General features: G+C 34.8%; 2 protein-coding genes across 5 annotated transcripts in view; one reads left to right on the top strand and one right to left on the bottom strand.

Moving 5' to 3' along the window:
- CENPP (centromere protein P) overlaps positions 1–19,429 on the top strand; it is a 138,043-nt gene that overhangs the window by 61,042 nt on the left and 57,572 nt on the right. Inside the window, exon 9 of one of the 4 annotated variants that reach the window (XM_050712886.1) lies at positions 7,898–8,081. The exons of the other annotated variants lie outside the window; for them this stretch is intronic. Within the exon in view, the coding sequence (XP_050568843.1) occupies positions 7,898–8,066 (169 nt within the window). The 3' untranslated portion in view covers positions 8,067–8,081. Of the gene's footprint in view, positions 1–7,897; positions 8,082–19,429 lie in introns of those variants that run through there. 4 annotated transcript variants of the gene reach the window in all.
- ASPN (asporin) lies at positions 447–18,007 on the bottom strand. Its single transcript, XM_050712884.1, has 8 exons — positions 17,727–18,007; positions 11,713–11,983; positions 9,885–9,997; positions 7,455–7,668; positions 6,964–7,074; positions 4,562–4,655; positions 2,783–2,921; positions 447–1,681 (listed from the first exon to the last, which is right to left on the bottom strand). The coding sequence occupies exons 2-8, from the start codon at positions 11,957–11,959 to the stop codon at positions 1,484–1,486; spliced, it is 1,116 nt and encodes a 371-aa protein (XP_050568841.1). The 5' UTR covers positions 11,960–11,983; positions 17,727–18,007; the 3' UTR covers positions 447–1,483.

Below are 19,429 nucleotides of genomic sequence, written 5' to 3'. Positions count from 1 at the left end.
TACAGGCTTTTATCATCGTAGCTATGTTGGTCATAGACATGAAGACATATGATTTGGAAACAGCATAGTGGTGCTAACAAAATAAAAAACACAAAGACTTGAAGAAGATTAAAAAAAAATGTTAGACAACATTTATTGCTTAGTGTACTTGTGTACATAGGGAGGTGGGAAAGCCTGAGAGGTTCAGAATTGCTTGATTTCTGTGTAGTACTTCTGCTACTAGTAGTCTGTGTCACTTCCTGTAGCAGTTTCAAGTAAATTGTTAAATTTTTAATTTTGTGAAGACTGGCAGTATTAAATGATCTACAAGGTATGTATATTTGGAAAAAGGAAGAATAGAGAAAATGTCTAGAGGAGAGAGTCAGAAAAGGGAGTCAGAAAGGTGTTTGGATGTAACCTCTGGATGTTTTTGACATGATCTATCATAGAATGAAATATACAAATGCGAGTATTCTTTAAATTTATTTAATTTATTTTGAATCCCAATAGCAAATATACACTAAATAGATATATAAAATATCCATTTTATACAGTACTGTCAGTATTGAGAATTCTGTGTGCTGACCTACGTAAGAAGTCAGGGCAGTTGAGTTCCAGCTATGTGCTTGCATTGAGCAATTTTAGGATAGTTGCTAACGTTAACAAGGGATTCTTAACCCGTGTGAGGTCAAAATATAAAGGAAGAAAAAAAATAAATGAAAATCATGATTACAATTATTATAGATACAAGAAAATATTTGTGCTGGCCTAAAGAGAGTTTAATAAACATTCCTATTAAGCTTAAAGCATATGATAAGTCTTGAATCCTACTTTTTAATGTTCAGAGTGCATCAAATTATACTGATAGCAAAACATTGGACATTTCCCTATTAAAGTTGCAGGAATAAATACCAAAAACTTTTAAGTGTTTTCATGTGGTAGTTCTGGATATGAAAACCACTTTTATCTCACAAATTAAAACATGTTCTAGTTTAGAAACAAAAGACCTCACAATACTGTACCTTCTTATTGCATATTTGCCTGTGTACTGATTATCAGAAATGGCAAAATAAGTTGTCTTTCACAGATTTTTTGCAGCTTTTCTTTCAATACTTTCTAGCAGAGGAAAAGGTCCTTACTGTGGAAAAAGTTGTTTCCACTTGATTTTTAGAATTTATTTTAAAGAAAGAATATGTCAAAACAATGTTACTAAAGTAAAATGTTTAACATCAATTACAGGAAACACCAAATACAGTTTCCAGTTCCACTTCCAAGACTCCTTCCATGAGATATAAAAATTTTTGCTTAAATTATTCAAATTAGCTTGAACATTGTCAAAGAAGACAATGGATCCTACTAAAATATTGTTTCTAATTAATTCTCTCTGAAATAGTAAATACTTTGTAAACTGATTAAATACTGTAAAATTGACATTTTTCAGCAAATTTCAAGTAATGTAGAACTGATTTTGACAGGTTACTTTTTGAAATGCCCAACTTTAGTATCACTTCAGAAAATTTCCAAGTTGCACACTGTTTCTGCCTAAAATGCAACGGAAAGTTGAAGGCTGAACCTCCCAGTACTTTACAGGATTGTTGAAGAGGCTTATGCCACTATATAATGCTTTCTTCTTTCTTCTTCCTGTTGGACAGAAATCATTCACTCCCAGTTTTGCAATGTGATTAGAATGAAGAAAGACAACCTGCAACAATAACAAACAGTAAAATACAATAGTTCAGTGTGTAAATTAAGAAAATGTCTAAACATTCATTATTACATAGATAACTAAGGTTTGCTGTAAGAACAGTTGGATATAAACTCTTATTAATACCCAGAATTAAAATTTCATGTTAAGTTTTTAGAAAATGTTTCCCACCTGTCACAATCTCTCCCATTACACACACAAAAAAGTTACATGGTATTTTATCAGTGCGTTGCCAGAATAATTCAACTCTGTTCATATGGAATATTATCCTAAAATGCAATTTTATGTTCTCTTGTAGTAATAATTACAATACTATAGTATTATATTCTCCTATAATGCAAATTTTCAATGATTTCATACATTTCATAAAAATAGTCTCTAGAAAATTTGATATTAGGAGAGACTGGTCAGAATGGTTTTACAAATAGATCGGTCTAATGCTGATGTTGCTTAAATCAGTTAAAAAATAAAGAAAAAAATTGGTAGTAGAATTTTGAATTTAAGGAAAGTACATTGGTGAAAATTCTTTTGCTATACATAATATAACTACATTTACATTACAAGTTGATGTTTTAGGTGTATATATATATATATATATATATACAGGTACATACATATATAAAAAGATTTTCCTTTAACTAGAAGTGAAATGAGACATGGAAAGAAGTGATATTCAGAGGTTTTACCAAATGGATATGTTCTATATAAAGATTTTTAAATCTTGTATGGTCATTTCAGCCTTATAAAGAATTTTATTTGGATTTAAGATTTTTCAGTGTAGAAAAGGAAAAATTTCCATTCCAGCTTGCATTAGCATATTTCATATTAATGAAAACTATAACAAATCTATAACAAACTTTTTGCAAACATATCTTCTGTGTGTAGTATGTTGTTTTTTTTTCTTACTTATACTTCTTGCTGTTTCAGCTAATTTCTTTAAGGACATATATGCTTTCAGCTTTTCCTAATATGAGGGGCTTGTCAAAATACCTAAGTAACAGTTAATTATGATTTTAATTATTTTTGTAATCAATATAGCTGTGTGAAAATCAAACAACTTGTAACTCCCAAAGCCTTCTATTAAGTTTAGTATATGACCTGCAGATACTTCAGATCAGGTAATCCAGGAGGAACTTTCTTGAGCTTATTTCTTTCAAGATGGATTTCACGGACACTTGGTATGTTGGCAAAACTTCCATTTTCCACATCTTTGATTTTATTATTCCCAAGGCCTAGCCTAGAAATAGTACAAAGAATGTTTAATTAAAGATTGAGATTTACAACAGCATTCAAGAGCATGCTTTTTTTAAAGTTTGAAATTCACAGGAGTACACATGGGAAAAAACTGGCGAAGGATGATGAAATCTTACCTCTGATGGAAAGAAAACCACCATTGACATAATAAATATTTTTTTCATAGTTCAGTCTCCCTTTAAAGGACAGCAGCTAGCCAGATGTGAGCAATTGTCAGGTTTTGTCTGCAGGCTTTTTTCTCTTAGTGCAAGAGTTAATGATAAACATCAACAAATCTGCTTGTAAAATAAGCTATGCCCTTTTATCAGATAGTGTAGGTAGAAAATATACTCATTCAGTAACAAAATGTGTTGTTCTAATAAATAGGCAAAGAGCAAGTCTTGTAAAGAAACAGTAATATTTGTAGCTTAGTCAAAACCATTATACTTTAAAAATAAGCAGGACTATTCTCTCTCCTACTTCCATGTTTTTCTTAATCAGGCTTTAATTAGATTTTTTGGTGTAAGCCTTCAGCCTGTGTTGCTAGGAAGGTGATTCAGAAGGTGGAGACTTAGGCCAGATGGAGCTGCTGTCACGACTCATCCTGCAGTCCCCTTTTTCTCCCTTCTGTCTTAATTTCTTCAAAAACTGAAGGTGATATTCAAAAGCCATTTGGTAGTTCTTTGGTATTTCTTTCTATTACCAAATCAAAAATTCAGTGCTGCACAGCCATATTTTCAGAGTACTTAACTGAGCTTTAGAGATAGAACTTCCTTCTCTTGTCCTACATCCATGATCCATTCCTCAGAAACATTTATTTTTGTTCAACCCCATCACATGTGGAAACAGCTATCAAGTTGTTTCCTTTACCAACTCCTTCGTTTCTCTCAAGCTAATTTTCAGGAACTGAATTTATTTCTCTTATAATTTGCCAGTTTTCCCAGGTATTTGTATACACAAGGCTCAAATTTCCCTTTTCATGCCATACTTTTTTATCTTTCTTCGGGATGTGTGTGGAGTGTCTCTTTCCAATTGACTTAGGCCTTCTCTGGGGTTAAAAAGCTATTAGGGCTCTTAAATCCTATAAAGTTAGTGGCAAGAAAGGCATTCTGTTCCTAAAAGGGAAATCAGTTGGTGTTGCTGTATGCCACTTTTTGTGGGGGGTTGTGAGATGAGTGAAAAAGGAGTTAAGAGGCCTGGGCCTGGTAGGGAACAGGCTAGAGAAAATACTAAATACTGTTGATAAATGTTGTGACCACAAAGGCTCATGTACTCTGAGTGTGCATGCAGTACATAGTTGTGGCATATTACTACCAGCACATTGAGATACTATATAAAGAACATGATACATTGCTCCAGACACCACGAGGCAAGAATTTGCTGATTACATTTTGGAATCAGATGCTGTTCCTAACATACACTTCTATTCAGAATTCCAAGTAAGATGTAATAAAACAGCCAGTGTTTCTTTATATATAGTTTGTATATGTACATTTAAGGTTTGGTCTTATTTATGGCAGTTCATATTAAAACATTTACACATTTGAATTCTCTTTTCTCCTATTTACAAGAGAAGTACTGAATAAGAGGTCCTGCCGGGTTGGACCTTTTATCAAATAAAAGCATTCTGCAGGAGAATTTTACCTTTGAAGGTCTTTATACCGGTTAAAGTCTTCAACTTCAACTGCTGTGATCTTATTGTCATCTAAATGCAGTTCTAGTAGGCTTGAAGGTAATTCTGATGGGGAAAAATGCTCAGCATGAGAAAAATCAAACAACTTATTTATCAGATTTTTTTTTTAATATTTATTACATTCCCAACATTCCTTTCATTTGTGTGGAGTTGGGTGAAGAGTCTTGGGTGGATTGTCTCAACCAAAGAAGGAATGGGTATTGGGTACAGGCATGCTACTTAAAAAAAAAAAAAAAAAAAATCCCTATCACTGTTTAAAATAGAAACTTTTTAAAAAGAAAAAAAAAGTGCCTATGCTAATATTAAGATTTTCAAACTTGTCAGTTGGCTGTTATGTGCAATTATTTAACAATTGGTAGTCAAATTCCTACTCCTGTGGAACCTGTGATTTTTTTTTTTTTTTGTAGGGGCGTATTTTCTTCCAAGGGAGGTAGCAATTGCTCCATTATAGCTCTTAACAGCTGATCTGTGAGGAAAGCTTTTGGACTTGTCTGAGCACAGTGAGGTATCTGCTATGTTCTTTTCCATGCTGTTATGCAAACCGTTTTCTCACGTGGAGCCAGGTAGTCCCAGTTCAGAACTGCTGGTTGTGTGCTCTGTGAATGGGCCAGAAGACAGGAAATCTTCTATGCAAAATCCTGTTAGTGAGGGCAAAGGAAGGCAGTGACGTTTCCATTTGCTGATCTTACCTTCAGTTTTACTAGCATTTGTCTTGATGGCTCCCTGACGCCAAGCAAGACAAACCACCTCTTTCTGGTCCTAGCATGGCTGAGGAGAGCACTGCTCCCACTGCTGCTTGTTGCAGCCCTAGCTGAGACGGGAATACTGAAGAAAAGGGCTGTGTTTTACAGCCTGTCTTTATGCTGGTTGACACGCTTTCATGTTTTTTTTTCCCCCAGTTTACATTCCCATTTACAGTTCCACAGGGTGCTGCTTGTGCCTGAGTTCATATCAAGAGGGAAGATTCCCCACCTGTACTCTGTTTCCATTTGTGTAGAATGTCCTCATCATTAATTCCTGCTGGTTTAAGATGCTACTGTTTGAGCCCACATGTTGGAACTCGTGCTGTATTTCCTTAGAGGATATTTCTCCTTAACAAAGCGAAAAATCTGTATTGTTCTATGGATATGTTTCCTTCCGATAAGTGACAAGAGATGCTATTATGATGATACTGGAGGAAAGTCTTTTTTTCCTTTCCTTTTTCCTTTCCTGAGTGTTAATAAGCACTTTGTTCATAAGCAGCCAGATAGTTTCTGATCCTAAAACTACCTCATCTTAAGAACTGGAGTGAGGTTTTTGTTTGTTTGTTTGTTTTAGCATTCTTCTATACTGATGTGTTTTAGATCTGATCTTTCTTGAAGAAGAGACTAAATTTAATAAGAAACAAGTTCTTACTTTATCTGAATGATCCAGAAATAAATATCTTAGGGGCTAGCATTTACTTTCCCTGTAAGTAGAAGGATGATGTAATATAAGGTATTATGCTTATTTTCCAACCTTTTTCTGTTACCTAGCTGTTTTTAGTAGTGCAAAATCATGAGAATTTGGTTGCATACTGTGTTGACCTACAGAAAAGGCATGTAGTGTGTTGTACTGACTTCTTTCATGCAGCTTTTTGGTTTTGTTAAAAAAAAAAAAAAAAAGACCTACTTCTCTTATGTAGAGGTATATGGTTTCTAAAATTAGTGTTTTAATTTATTATTACTCCAAATCAAGAAATTAATTGCTCTACATGGAAGAGTGATTTAATTTTGTAGTATGTTACACTGGATTTAATTGAAAAGTTAATAATAAATTTCACTTAGAAAAACACACCAAAAGACTTACAAAATGCTGTAGTTTTAATTCTGTTTTTTGCATGAAGTTGCTGTTGGGCTGGCTATATTGCAGAGCTAGAAAGTCACTTGAAACATTCAAAATTGAAGGTTTTGGGTTTGATTAAATGCATAAAGGAAGTGGGAATTCTGTATCCCTTATGACCCAGGCCAAGTGTCAGGTTTTATCCTTTCTCTGTAAAGAGTTTTGAGAAGTTGGTGTGAAAGACCAGAAGGGGTGCTGCCTATGTTTTTTTTCACATTTTTCTCATGAGAAAAGCCTCTGGATGATGGACCAGACTGCCTGCCAGAAGGAGGGGGCAGGAGAGGGGCCAGGAGAGCATCTCCATGTGTGCGTGCCACAGGGTGCAGAATTGGGTGCCATGTACAGAAAGAAAAAATGAGGACAGGAGGTGGTTTGAAGGGGATGAACAATAGAAAACAATGTATGAAATTTTTAACAATCCTATAGATGTGAAAGCATTTTATGTAAGAATAAACTAGCATAGGTAAAATAGAAAAGGTAAAACAAAGCATACCTTTAGGAATTGAAGTTAATTTAGCTTCTGCAATTCTTATGTGGTAGATATTTACTCCTTCAAAAGCCCCTGGCTCTATTCCGTCATTGTTAAGAGGATTTGCACTCATTTCTGTTGAAGGGGGAGAAAAAATAACGTACTTATGGCATAGGAATTTTGGGTATGTTAAACTAGGTCATAAATAACTGATTGTATTTTATTTACTAACACTAGTGTTTTAAAAAAGTATTGATGTTTAACTTTGATTACCTGTTCTGGAGGATGGTAGTGACAGCTTTCAGTGAATAAAGGCTGTCTAACTAGACTTGTAGGGTTCCCAGAAACTTTACCTACCTAGCACCTTCAAGTGGAATTTAAACAATGAATTATAGTTTCTATAGCATAGATATCTCTTTAAGAGGAAATTCCACATTGGGGAAATGATTGAATGAAAATTGTATATAATATCTTAATTTCTTGATAAGGAAGTTTTCTTTTCTACTTAGGCTTACCCAAAACATGTAAAGACTTCATTCCTTTAAATGCATCCTTGTGAATTTTCTTAACCTTATTAGCATGAATCCTGAGCTCTGCTAAAGTTGTTGGTAGATTTGTTGGGATCTCAGTTAGCTGGTTATGAGATAAATACAGTCGTCGCAACTTCTTTGTTGGTCGAAAGGCTTTTGGATGGATCTTGGATATTTTATTGTTGTTCAAAGCCAGTGCCTATGACATATGGGAAGAGCAATACAAAGAAAATTTCTCTATACAAGTACGTTATCATGATGCAAACTTGAATTTCATATGTAATTTAACAACTAAATATTTTTCTAAAATACCAAACTCTGGCACTGAAACTTGTTTACTAAATGTATCTGTCCCCCCACACACACACTTTTTTTGTTTGTTAAAACAAAACTTTGTTTATTATTTGGCATTTCACATCATTGTGAAGAACAAAAAAGAACCCTGAAGCTGGAACATCAACTAGAAGGTGGAGATCAGTCAGACCTGACAAGGTACCCTGCCAATGGCAATGGGAAGAATTAGTAAAACAAGATGTTTGTCTTCGTATCTTTTGTGATGTTGGACTAGGGTTATATTCTTTTGTTGTTGTACTTTAATGCAGACAAATTCTCAAGACTCAGAACTTGATTTTTATTTTGCAACATAATTATGCTGTCATGAAAGTTGTTTTTTTATCTGATTTTCTTAAAAGTTAATGTCTGTATACAACTGATAGACATCCATGAACATATATCATATTTGCCATAATTTTTCAGCTCGTGAATTTGAGCATCTCTCTTGACTGTACAGTACACCAGTTCTTTTTTGGACTTTTTTATTCTTTGTTACTAAGTGCTTTTACATAAACTGCTAGTGAGTGATAATCTCATTATCAGAGATCATGTAATGAGTAAGCACATCCAAAAAATCATGACATATCAAATTATTTTGCATGTCAGATCACATCTCTGTATTTTTGTACAGACTAATAGACTGTATCAACTACTAATTTTCATTCCTTTTTCGCGTCTTTGAGCTGTTGGCAATTCATCTTCTCACTGGAGTTGTAAAAAAAATAGAGCAAAACAGAATTAATCTTTTTCCCAGTAAAAATGAAGATAGCTTAAGGAAATAAACTGGAAATGCTTCCTTCCTAATCAACACTGCCATCTGCGGCTTTGCAAAGGATACTAGTGCTCAGACAAGTAGTACGAAGAGGACTTAGTTTTTGTAAAAATTCTGTTGGGTCTTGCCACGTAATCAATCACAAGGTAACTGATGAGAAAAATCGAAGCAGCTCACAGTTTTCAGTTATCACATAATTAAGTGGTGACTCTAATATATAATGTGGTGATTCCTGATGTATTCCAGTGACTTGCTCAGTCCTTGGAGGTTTAATGTCTACTAGAGCTTTCATGAAAATAAACCCTGTTGAGTTGTTTCCAAATGTGAGACACTTAAGGGGAACTGGAAACATTTTGTTGTAAATGGTGAATTTATATGATTCCTGCTTTTTATATCCTAGTTTAACCCATAATAATTTAAAAGCTAATTCATAAATGTTTAGATCCAGTAAATTTTCTGTTCTTGCTCAGAAATCAAATAGAGTGAAAAGGGATTTGTTTTACATTGGTTTAACATGTATTTCATGTCTTTCTAATGTGGAATAGAATTCTTTAATTTTCTATAATTTGTGGTACATATTTTTCATTTTTACAATGAAAATTTTGAAATTTGTCAGTGTTTGTTGGTTCTGAATCTAGAGTGACATCTTGTGGAAATTGTGTTCCAAAACAGATTTAACCTCCCTTTCTGGGCCTCTGAGACTCTTTTTTTCTCTTTCTAAAAAGGAGCGATTGTGTATTGCAACTCTAGATTTATCAGTCGCCATTGCTACTTATTTTCAAGTCTGTCTGTACATCTCTGCTTGAGCATGTTAAAAGAATTGTAGTAAAGCACATGACTTTTTCAGTAATTCATTGCTGGTACATCTTCCGTTCAGGTCAATTGGATTTTTAACCCCGGTTCCAGTGGTGTATCTATTCATTGTATACTGTGTGCTTTTGAAAATGCCCTAAGAGAACACAGTTCTGTTTCTCCCCTGTTCTTTCTAGTATTTTACAGCTAATTAGATTAAAAGGAGCACTTGCCTTATGGCCTTTAAAATGTAAGGAGTGTTCTTGTGCGTGCTTAGGATTGAACAAATCTGGAGGATCTTTTTGATAAGAAACACCTGGTACGTTTTCTGGATTTTTAACATAATTCTTACAGATCAAAGTAATCTGCTTACTATGTGTGAGCAGCCAAATATGCAGACATCAGACTGTGTTTTTATGGGTACTGTTGGGGAAGAAAAATACCATTTATATTTTAAAAGTATCAAGATATTTCAAATTGCTAAATAAGATTTCAAAATTGGAAAATAGTAAGCTTACGTAAAGTGATACAAGTCCTTGGAGATCATTTTCCTTGACCTCTTTAATTTTGTTGTTCTGAAGGTCGATCATACGCGTATCCGATGGAATGTTGCGAGGTATTGATGTCAAACCTAATTAAGTATGTGAGAGAAACAGAAACAGTTCAGGACTATGTAGATGTCCAAAGAAATTAACTACTAAACGGGAAAACACAGTAAGATTGTTGATAACTAGGATGGGAAAGAAAATGCAGCCATAAAGCACAAGACAGAAGGGAATACTTCGATACTGAGAGGAACTAATTATGTAGGAAGAGATGACAACAATGTGTGGATAATTTCTTCTACTCCTAGACATTAAAAGCTTACATGGGGTGCTCATTATGTGCTCCTTGCATCTGAGAAATAAGCAGCTTCAGAGCGCAGCTTGTTCTGCACGAAAGCTGGTGAAGTCCCTGGAGAAAGCAGTCCTCTGATAAGCTGTAGTTGCTGGCTCTTTGGAAACAGGGCTGTTGCTGTAGCTTTAAGTGATCTCTGCTCTGCCTTTGGATGCTTCTCTCTGCCTTCAGCATCTGTTGTACTGGTCAGTTGCTTAAATAGCCACACAGTTAACATCAGGGCTGAGAAATGTGTTCTTGGTAGAAGAGGCCAAACTATAGGCTTCCAGCTTCCAGTACTCGATTACCAGTTGTACAAATTCCCCAGTCACATTTACTGTTCAGTTACAAAACCACTCCAGTTCATGCCATCTGAGGTCCTGACTCAGCAGAGGAGACTACCAAGGGATAGTAACTTGATATTTTGATTCCTTAATAATGGTATATTTAAAAAAAAAAAAAAAAATCATGTATTGACTTCATGTTTCTAAGATATGAGGAGTCTAGAATTAATTTTAGGATGGTGGCAGAGCTGTAACAAGAATAAATGTCATTGCAGCTGTGCTAGTGGCAGGAGCATGGTCCTTTGACTACCCTGAATCGTTGGAAAATTTCAGTGAAAACTAATTATAATTGGAGCAATCAATAATGAATTCATACTTAGGGATTTTGAACATTTAGGAATGAGTTAACAGTAGCAGGTTTGCCTTTGTTTAAAATGTTGTTACCAGTGATGTGCAGTTGTAATGGAAGTTAAGCTAAGCAAATAGTTGTATCCCATTTGTGTATTTGCTGTATAACTTAATTGTGGTTTATTTATGGCCTATTTTTCCTTTGCTGTCCTTTCTTGTTATTTGACCCATTGCTTTGTAATTGTGAGTGAAGTACTGTAGCAGTAGTCTTTTCTGAGAGAGGGGACTAATTAAGAGCTTGTCTAATGCAAACAGAAGGTGCAGGAAATTTTTGTGCTCCTCTGGACGTAACATCATGGAAGCAAAAGAAGCAGCAGACAGTACAATAAAAATGTTAATATATTAGCATCTTCACATTCTGAGATTGCTCTCTTAGTGGATAAAAAGCTGTGCAGGTTATATGTGCCTATTAACAAAGACAAGAATTTAGTTAGATATTTTACAGTCACTTATTAGATTTTCTAAATACCTTTCCATTCTATGCTGTTATCAATAAAAGTCATTGTTACTGGAAGGTGGCTATAGCAGTTTATTAATTTTCTGAACTGATACACATTAAGTCTGGAAAACATTTATTCTGTAAAAAGTGCTTGGCGCAGCTGATGTTGTTTGCAAGTCTGATTGGAAAAATAGTTTAAGCTTCTTTTGGAAATGACTAGTGTAGGAACATGTGAAGGTGTGCCGTAGAATTGGAGCTGTAGAACTCATCCTTCAAAAGGAAAAACTTCTTCTCCAAAGGAGAACCCAATGGGCAGCAGGCACACTAATTAATTCTTACCTAGATCAGAGCAATGGACAACTCTCACGTAGCACTGGCATCCAAATGGGCATGTTGGGAATAGATCAAAAGGAATCAGTGGTATAATTGGTTCAGTGGTTGGAAACAGAGAATTGTCATCATCGTCATCTTCTTCCTCTTCTTCCATGTCTTGAAGCATCATATTCTTTAGTGTAAAATATGAAGGACCAGTGAGAGATTTAGCAGAGCACAGTGCCAAGAAGAGAAGAAGTGTGTACTCTTTCATGTCTTCTTAATCAGGATGGTCAACCTTGAATGGAAAAGTAAACAAACAAATGAAAAACCCTAAATAAAAGAATCAGTGCATGTGAAAAAGCAAACAAAAGTATTGTTTTCACAAAAGAATCTTCACTTACCTGAAAAATGGTCTGTTATGAATATTAGAGTTTAGTATATGAAGGTTAAAGAATATTTAAAACATAAAAGTATAAAAATATTGAAACTACTATTGTAAAATTATATATTACAAGAAAATATCAAAATTAAGTGAAATCCATTAGAAATTAATGTCGAAGCTCTTTTAGTTGAGTTTAAAAAATAATTTCATCGTTTACTTTGGCCTCTGAAGCAAAATGCTATTTAATCAAGGATTTTAAAAGAATGGAGTGTAGTTTTGTAGCAGATTTTACCAGAATTTGGAATTGGATTTCTTTTATTAATTCTTAATTAAAATATTTTTAATGGAGTATGTTGGCATATGTGCATTGCTTTTATCTAGCTTTTTTATCTATTCAGTTTGGAAGACACAAAGATGTTGGATCACTTAGGGCACCTCCAAAGCAGAAAAACCCATGTAAGGTAGCTACAGGTATTTTTTTCTGATGTTCCTGAGAGGAATACACAGTCTGCCAAGGGTTTCAAAAGTAGATTTGTCTTTAAAAAATATGGCAAACTCTGTCCTATTCCAACTGTTCATTCAATTTCATTCAGATTCTCTGAAACGTACTTTTACCAGGTTACTTTTAGCCCCCTCTGACTGGGAAAACCAGGACAGTAAATTGCCTTGTCCTTAACTACAGTACACTGTGTTACCTGAGTGATGATGATCCATAGTTCAAAGCCTTTGGATATTTTATACATGTTCTGTTTTTATTCTAAAAATTATTTTATTGACCAAATTTTCCTGTAAAACTAGACTGCAAGGAAAACAGAGGCAGTAAGAATTGCCACTGAATGTTTTGCAGCTCTCCGAGAGAAGGCTGTAATTATTGAATTCATATAGATTCTAAAAGCAAGTACCTAAAATGTTATGGCCAGGACATCCAATGCTACAAGGAGATAAAGCATCAGGTATGAGCAATTAGCTTCTCTCCACTTATGAAAAAACATAACAACACTGAAGCCAATATAGTGTACTGCAAATCCTAATGATGTGGGTTGGAGTTTGAGGATTCCACTCCCCTTTTCCACTGTTTTTTAACTGTGTATAAATGTTGCTGAGAAGGTGGTTGGCAGTATGGTCTCATGAACTAGACTGTGTGCCTCAGGGAACTTGGCCTAAATAGGACAGCCATGCATTGTCATCTTGAAGTTACAAAAAGTAATTTTAAGTTCTATTAGCTATACATATGTGACATTTTGGTTAGAAATTGCTTTTGAGCATGTAAGAAACCTTGTGAGCAAGGTAGGTACCAGAAATGAGGGATCTCATCAGGTCACAGGAATTCTGCCAGATGGTACTGGTGGGGAATATCTGGTCAAAAAGGCCTCTCTCTTGTTGGAGATACTGGCTGCTGCTCTTTAATTGGCGATTTTGGAGTAGTGTTTATAAAAGAAGTAATTAGTTTCAACCTGAAATGGTTCATTAGCTGTGCTTGCCTGAATGTTTTCAGACTCTTTCATATGGGGATTCACTAAGATGAGAGTTAGTCAACTGTTAGCAAGTAGAAACTGATGAATTAATTGCTCCTCTAAGACTTCTCTTGGAGTATTTTCAGATTATTGTAAAGGGTGAGTAAAGTGCTTTTTTCACAAGCCAACTATCGTTAAAAGAAACAGTGTAAATTCAGCTCTCAACTCCACTTTTCTCTACTAAAGCCCAATTCAGGAAGCAGTTTGGTTGTTACAGTAAGCTGTGCAAACCAAGAGAGGCTATTGTAAATTTTATTATGTATATCCTGTTTATAAAACTATCTGTTTAGACTATCATAGATCTCTTTAGGGAAATACTAAACGGATGTCAATTCTTGTTTGATCACCTAATTATACACTTGTTGATCTGTTTATAGCTGAAAGATATCTTTATGTAGACCTTTTGTCATTGGTTCTCAATCACAGGAAAAGGAGTACACTGGTTTGTACAAGCGTGTTGACTTGGCTTATACAGACTTTTGGGGATTTATTGTGTTATTTATTTCCAAGATGATTTTGATGTTTCTTATATAGGGTTCTTAACTACGTTAAAATGCTGTGTATTGCATACATTCTACTAGTGCAATTGTGTAGGTTTCACGGCGTATAAAATGATAAAACCTAACAGTACTTAGATTACATAAAATTTGCCATTTCAAAGAGAAGAAAGTAACCTCTTTACCTCAAATACATGTCTGAAAGTAAAAGCACAGTACACATTGTATCTTTCAGGTATGCAATGCGTGACTGAATTTAATATCTATTGTCATCTTCCAGTTGTGTGCTTATTTGAGTATGGTTTCTTTTACTGATTTAGCAGCCTCTTAGAAGAACATTCACATCTATCTTCCCATGTATTCTTCTATGTGTTCAAAGTACTGTTGCTCCTAGAAAGAATTCTATAGTTGTACTTGCAATCCTATGCAATGTGTTTTCTTGGAAGTGTAAACAAAAATAAATGGTGTGGAGATCAAGATGTGGAACCTACATTTGTTTGTTTGGAGAGAACTGCAGCCTTGTTTGGCTGTACACATTTTGACTCTCTGTTCCTATCAATCTTGTATTTCAGCCTCAGCAAAACCATCAAAATTTCCAACAATTTTGTCATATGAAATGCTGAAGAGATGAGGAGTTTGCAGCCTTTCAGATTTCTGAGTTGTTCTTGTTCTTGGACAAGTGCTTTAGTGGCTGGGTTTTCCAAGATAGGCAGTTAAGCTGGTCTTCCCCTGGCTGTTTAGCTCCGAATTGACTGACCTGTATTCAGTGTTGTACAGTTCGTGTATGTAAGATATCAAGCTTCAGAGTGTATATCTTGTCATGGGACGTCTAGTTACTAAGTCCCTGATGACTTCTAATTGTGATAGACACTAGATGCATAGTTTTATAGTACCTAAACAATAATCTTTCACATATATTTAATCTTTCACGCATATTCCTGAAATGCTTGTCCAGCTATGGTGCTTAGGAAGTTGCCTTGTGAAACCATTGATATGGTTTCTGTTGCATCTGTTTCCATGCTTGCACCCGTAGCAAATGGATTGCATCTTTCCTTTCAGATGTTCAAAAAACTTATCATGATTTCAAACTATGAAAGGGTTGAGGCTGCAACTGGAGAAGTGGCCAATATCAGCTTTTAAAAATTAGCTGTTGTTCACAAACACCTCTATAATAGTAGTGTTGCAATATGCCATTGATGAAATATATTATTCGTGTAAGTTAAATTTTGGGAAAACAAGTCTCTCTGTAGAACAAAGCCTGAGTTATGATACATTTTTTTAGGAAAGAGAAAAATCCTTTGCTTCGTCTTCCTTTTTGTCATTAGGAGATCCTTATTACTTATTGACTTTGTAGCTAGCAGCAGCAACCAAGTTTGACTCCAGCGTTGCATTGGCCAAAGAACTACATGTGGCTTTATGGAGGTTTTATGTTGTTTTTTTCCTGGAAGAGTTTTTGAATCTCCCAGTAAATAGCTGTTGATAGGTCTCTGTAGAAATGCTCTGACTGTAGCTCATCTCAAAGCACTTGTACAAAATTTCTGCATACTTAAACTTCAAGAATAAGAGAAGCTAAAAAATGAAAGTCTAAAATTCAAGTTTGTAAAGACCTTTCTTTAAATACTTTAATTATTTTACCATGATAAATTAATTAAATGTTTAACCAGTTGTTTCAGAAAACATAGTTCATGAATACAACAGTACAAATGTCTCACTACTGCCACTTCAGGCTGGTTCAGCTCCAAGACAAATATTTTATTCTCTCAGACCAGCTCTTCCATTCCAGCTGCTTACTGAGCTGATTGAACTCACTAAACCAGCAGAAAACTGATGTGAGCAAGGAAAAAAACACATATTCTTTCCAGGTAAACAAACTAAATCAGTCTGGTATCAGAGCCAGTGCAAAGGAATGGGTGGGAACAGCCTGGCTTAAGGGGAAGGAATGCTAAACAGGAAGAAGGATAAGAGATTGTGACAGTCATTTTTGATGTAGGCAAGCTGCTAGACAGACTCAGGTGTTTTATTAAATAATAACCTGAAAGGATGACTCTTGTTTAGACAAATGCGTTCAGGGAGAGCTCACGAGATTGCATTGTTGTAGCAATTCTCCTTTTCCTTTGCTACTAAAAACTTCTGAATAACAAACACCTTTTCACTAGAACACAAGGCACCCCAAAGTGAGGTAACTGGATCTGGAAAGTGCGCTTTACACGTAGAGATGCTGTGAGGCTGACTTTGTTTCTCTGAGTATGTAACAATCCTGAAAATGCTGTGATTATTGATTGGGACATATTTATCTTCACCAATGTGATTATTTTTGCCAGAACACAGAATGCCAAATAGCATGGGGAAGATACAAACTTTCTGCTGTTAATTTAGGATAATATTTATCATCTAGAACTGATGAAACGCAGGTGATTTCATAGTACGTGAATATGATTAAAACTATTTACAGACTGTGTGGGAAATTCCCACATAAATGGGCAACGGTTCAGTGACATGAAAATTCTAAACATGAATTATGGAATGAAAAACACTCTTTATGGGGACAGAAGTTATGTTGCTAGTATGGGATGTCTGCATGCAAAAAAAAAAAAAGTCTGGATTCCTTGGCAGTACTGCAGTATGTTGCATTTGTTGTCTTACCAGTTGCAACACTGAAGGAGTTAATAGGTAAGGATTTAAGACTTAAAAAGTCTAAGAATTATATTTAGAAATTACTTCTGGTGGTGTAGGGAGGCAAATTTCCTGTGGCATTGTTTCTGAAAAGGAAATGTTTAAGTGATACACTGGTGATCTTTTCAGAGGCAGAGAAAAATCTCTGTGTTCATTAATAACACAAATCATTGCACTGTGCACAGATTTTGTCCAAAGAAAGGCAAGACCATAGCTGTTTTGAAAGCTATATTTAAAAATAGTTCTGGTTCTATTAGTCATTGTCCCATTCCAGAAATAAATGTGTTTCTGTTTAACTCTTTGTCTACTCTCTACTGACTTTTTAAGTTGCTTAATTAAAACCAGGAGGTAATATTTTTGTTAGTTAGATTACTGAAAAATTATTGTTTCTTGAGACATAGTCCAATATTGAAACTGTCATATAATAATGAATAACTTGTTTATAAACTAAGATATGTTTAGAAAATATTTTCTTTTCATAGAAAATGTTGCTTGACTTGTGTTAGTGAACATGATCTAAGAGCATTTTTAGGTTATTTTCATTTCAAGAAGCTTATCACTTTCATATGTCATTTTCAATTACTTTGCTGGTATCTACTTTAAAAAGCCCTCCTTGAATACCTAATTACAAAAGTTAACACTATGTTGTAAGTATAACAACTATTATAAATGTAACAAATTTTCATAACTAGTAAGAATTGAGGAAAAATGTTTCTTGGTAGTTGTTAAGAAGATATGACACGTATTTCTTTAAGAGTTAATCAGTTCACTGTAGCCTTTTTTTGCTTTGCAGACTAGATGTAGTAATCAGAATTATTTCAGCTGCAAAGTAGATTTTCAAATGTTTCATTAAAAAGTGGTAGTTCTAACTCTAGATTAACTGATGATACTAATATGCACATAGTGACTGACAACCTCCTCCTTAATTCTTTATTGCTATTTAAATACAATAGGTATTCAATCTGGACATACCTTGCAAGTTTGATAGTTCTTCCAGAAGCACTGTGATAATCCACCTGAGATCTTTTTGTCCAGTTATTTCATTTTTAAAAAAGAGAGAGAAAGGAATTTAGGCTGAATGCTGTGAAGTGGAAAGTAGGTATAAAGAAAAATTCCACTTCCAAACTTCTTGATCCTCCTGGCACCCTGGGTGACACCCGAGTAAACTGCTGCTTCAGATTAGCCCATCTTTGTACTGAAGAACGATATTAAGACGACTTGTTACCACTCATATGTTTTTCATCACTCCCTGTATGACAGCCAAAACTTCTGGCTTAACTCTAGACGTCTAGTGGAAGACTTTGTAAAACCTGTAGTTTAATAATAGTTGACATCAGGCCACTGGAAGTACAGTGAGGTCCATTTCAGGTCATTCCTTCTGTGGAATCACACTTCTTATTTATGATTTTGTTAGTTGTTATTCTTCAAAAAGTATGCCACTAATAAAAGTATAAAACTTTAGCCACTGGCAGGGTAAACCAATAGCCTGTAGTGAGTGATCCGCCTGTAACCAAACCTTTCTAAAGTTACAAAGTTAGTACTTTGTTGTGTAGTGCTGTATAAATACTACCCTTGCTTTCAGTAGACTATTGTCTGACTAGGGGAGATGGTTCAAGCACGTAAAATACAGATCGGGTTTTATTAGTCAATACAGTTAACTTCTGTTGTGTATGAGAAATTAAGCATATCTTTGTTTTAAAACAGAGGCAGTATCTACAATATTCTGTGATAAGGAGTGAAGTTGTGAGCTTAAAACAAATTCTCTGAGAATTTGCAATGACTTGTATTGTTGTATACACCCAGCACAACAAACAGAAACTGTTTTATTTGGTGTTTACCTTGAGTAGGCTGCCTGCTTCAGAACTGTATGGCTGAGTTTACCTAAAGCAGAAGTTTCAGAGTTTGTGTCTTTAAATTTACAATACATTATATCTACCCGGTTTCATGCACATCTGACACATCTATTTCTTTAATTAGTTCTTTTCAGGGTTAAAACTCTGATCTTGCTGTAGAAAAAATAGATTGGAATTTTATTTTAATCTATGTGTAATGTGGAGGTGCTTGCAAAATGACAGTTAAAGTCGCATGTTAGTTGATTTGTCTACTGTTGTTTTCTTAAGGAAGAAAAAGATACTATGCCCAAAATTAAAACCTTGGTGCTGTCATACCAAACAAGATAAGGCTTGTGTTACCTCCTGCATTGTTTTTCCATGTGCTCCAGTTCCAGTAGATGAATGATGGAACCATTCTCCCTATCACAGTTCCCAAAGAATGAAATTACAGTTTCAAGAGCAATCATATTCCCAAGTAAAAGTCTGAGAGATAATCTTATACTCTTTTGAAATCTCGAATTGCATATATCTGCACTCTCTTGCCTGTATTTAGAAACCGAAGCTTCCTAAGCAAACACTCCTGTGTTTTGAATACGTTGGTTTGGATGCATTTACTTGAGCAAATTTGTATTAAATTGCTATCTAAAAAAAATTCCAACATTTTCTTGGCTCTTTAATAGAAGAGAAGGGAGTCTGAGGGTTGTGATATGAATGTACTGGTTTCTTCTTTTTCACTTATTTCAATATTAAGGTGTTGAATCAACAATTTTGGTTGATCCTTGTTTGTAGCAATGCTCCATGTTCTTGGTGTTTAGCAACATCCCAGTTTTGGCTAGATATTTT

Source organism: Cygnus atratus, chromosome 10 (genome assembly GCF_013377495.2).
Source record: "Cygnus atratus isolate AKBS03 ecotype Queensland, Australia chromosome 10, CAtr_DNAZoo_HiC_assembly, whole genome shotgun sequence".
Lineage (NCBI taxonomy): Eukaryota > Metazoa > Chordata > Aves > Anseriformes > Anatidae > Cygnus > Cygnus atratus.
Note: the sequence above shows the minus strand (reverse complement) of the source record. Positions and strands in the feature narration are given on the sequence as shown.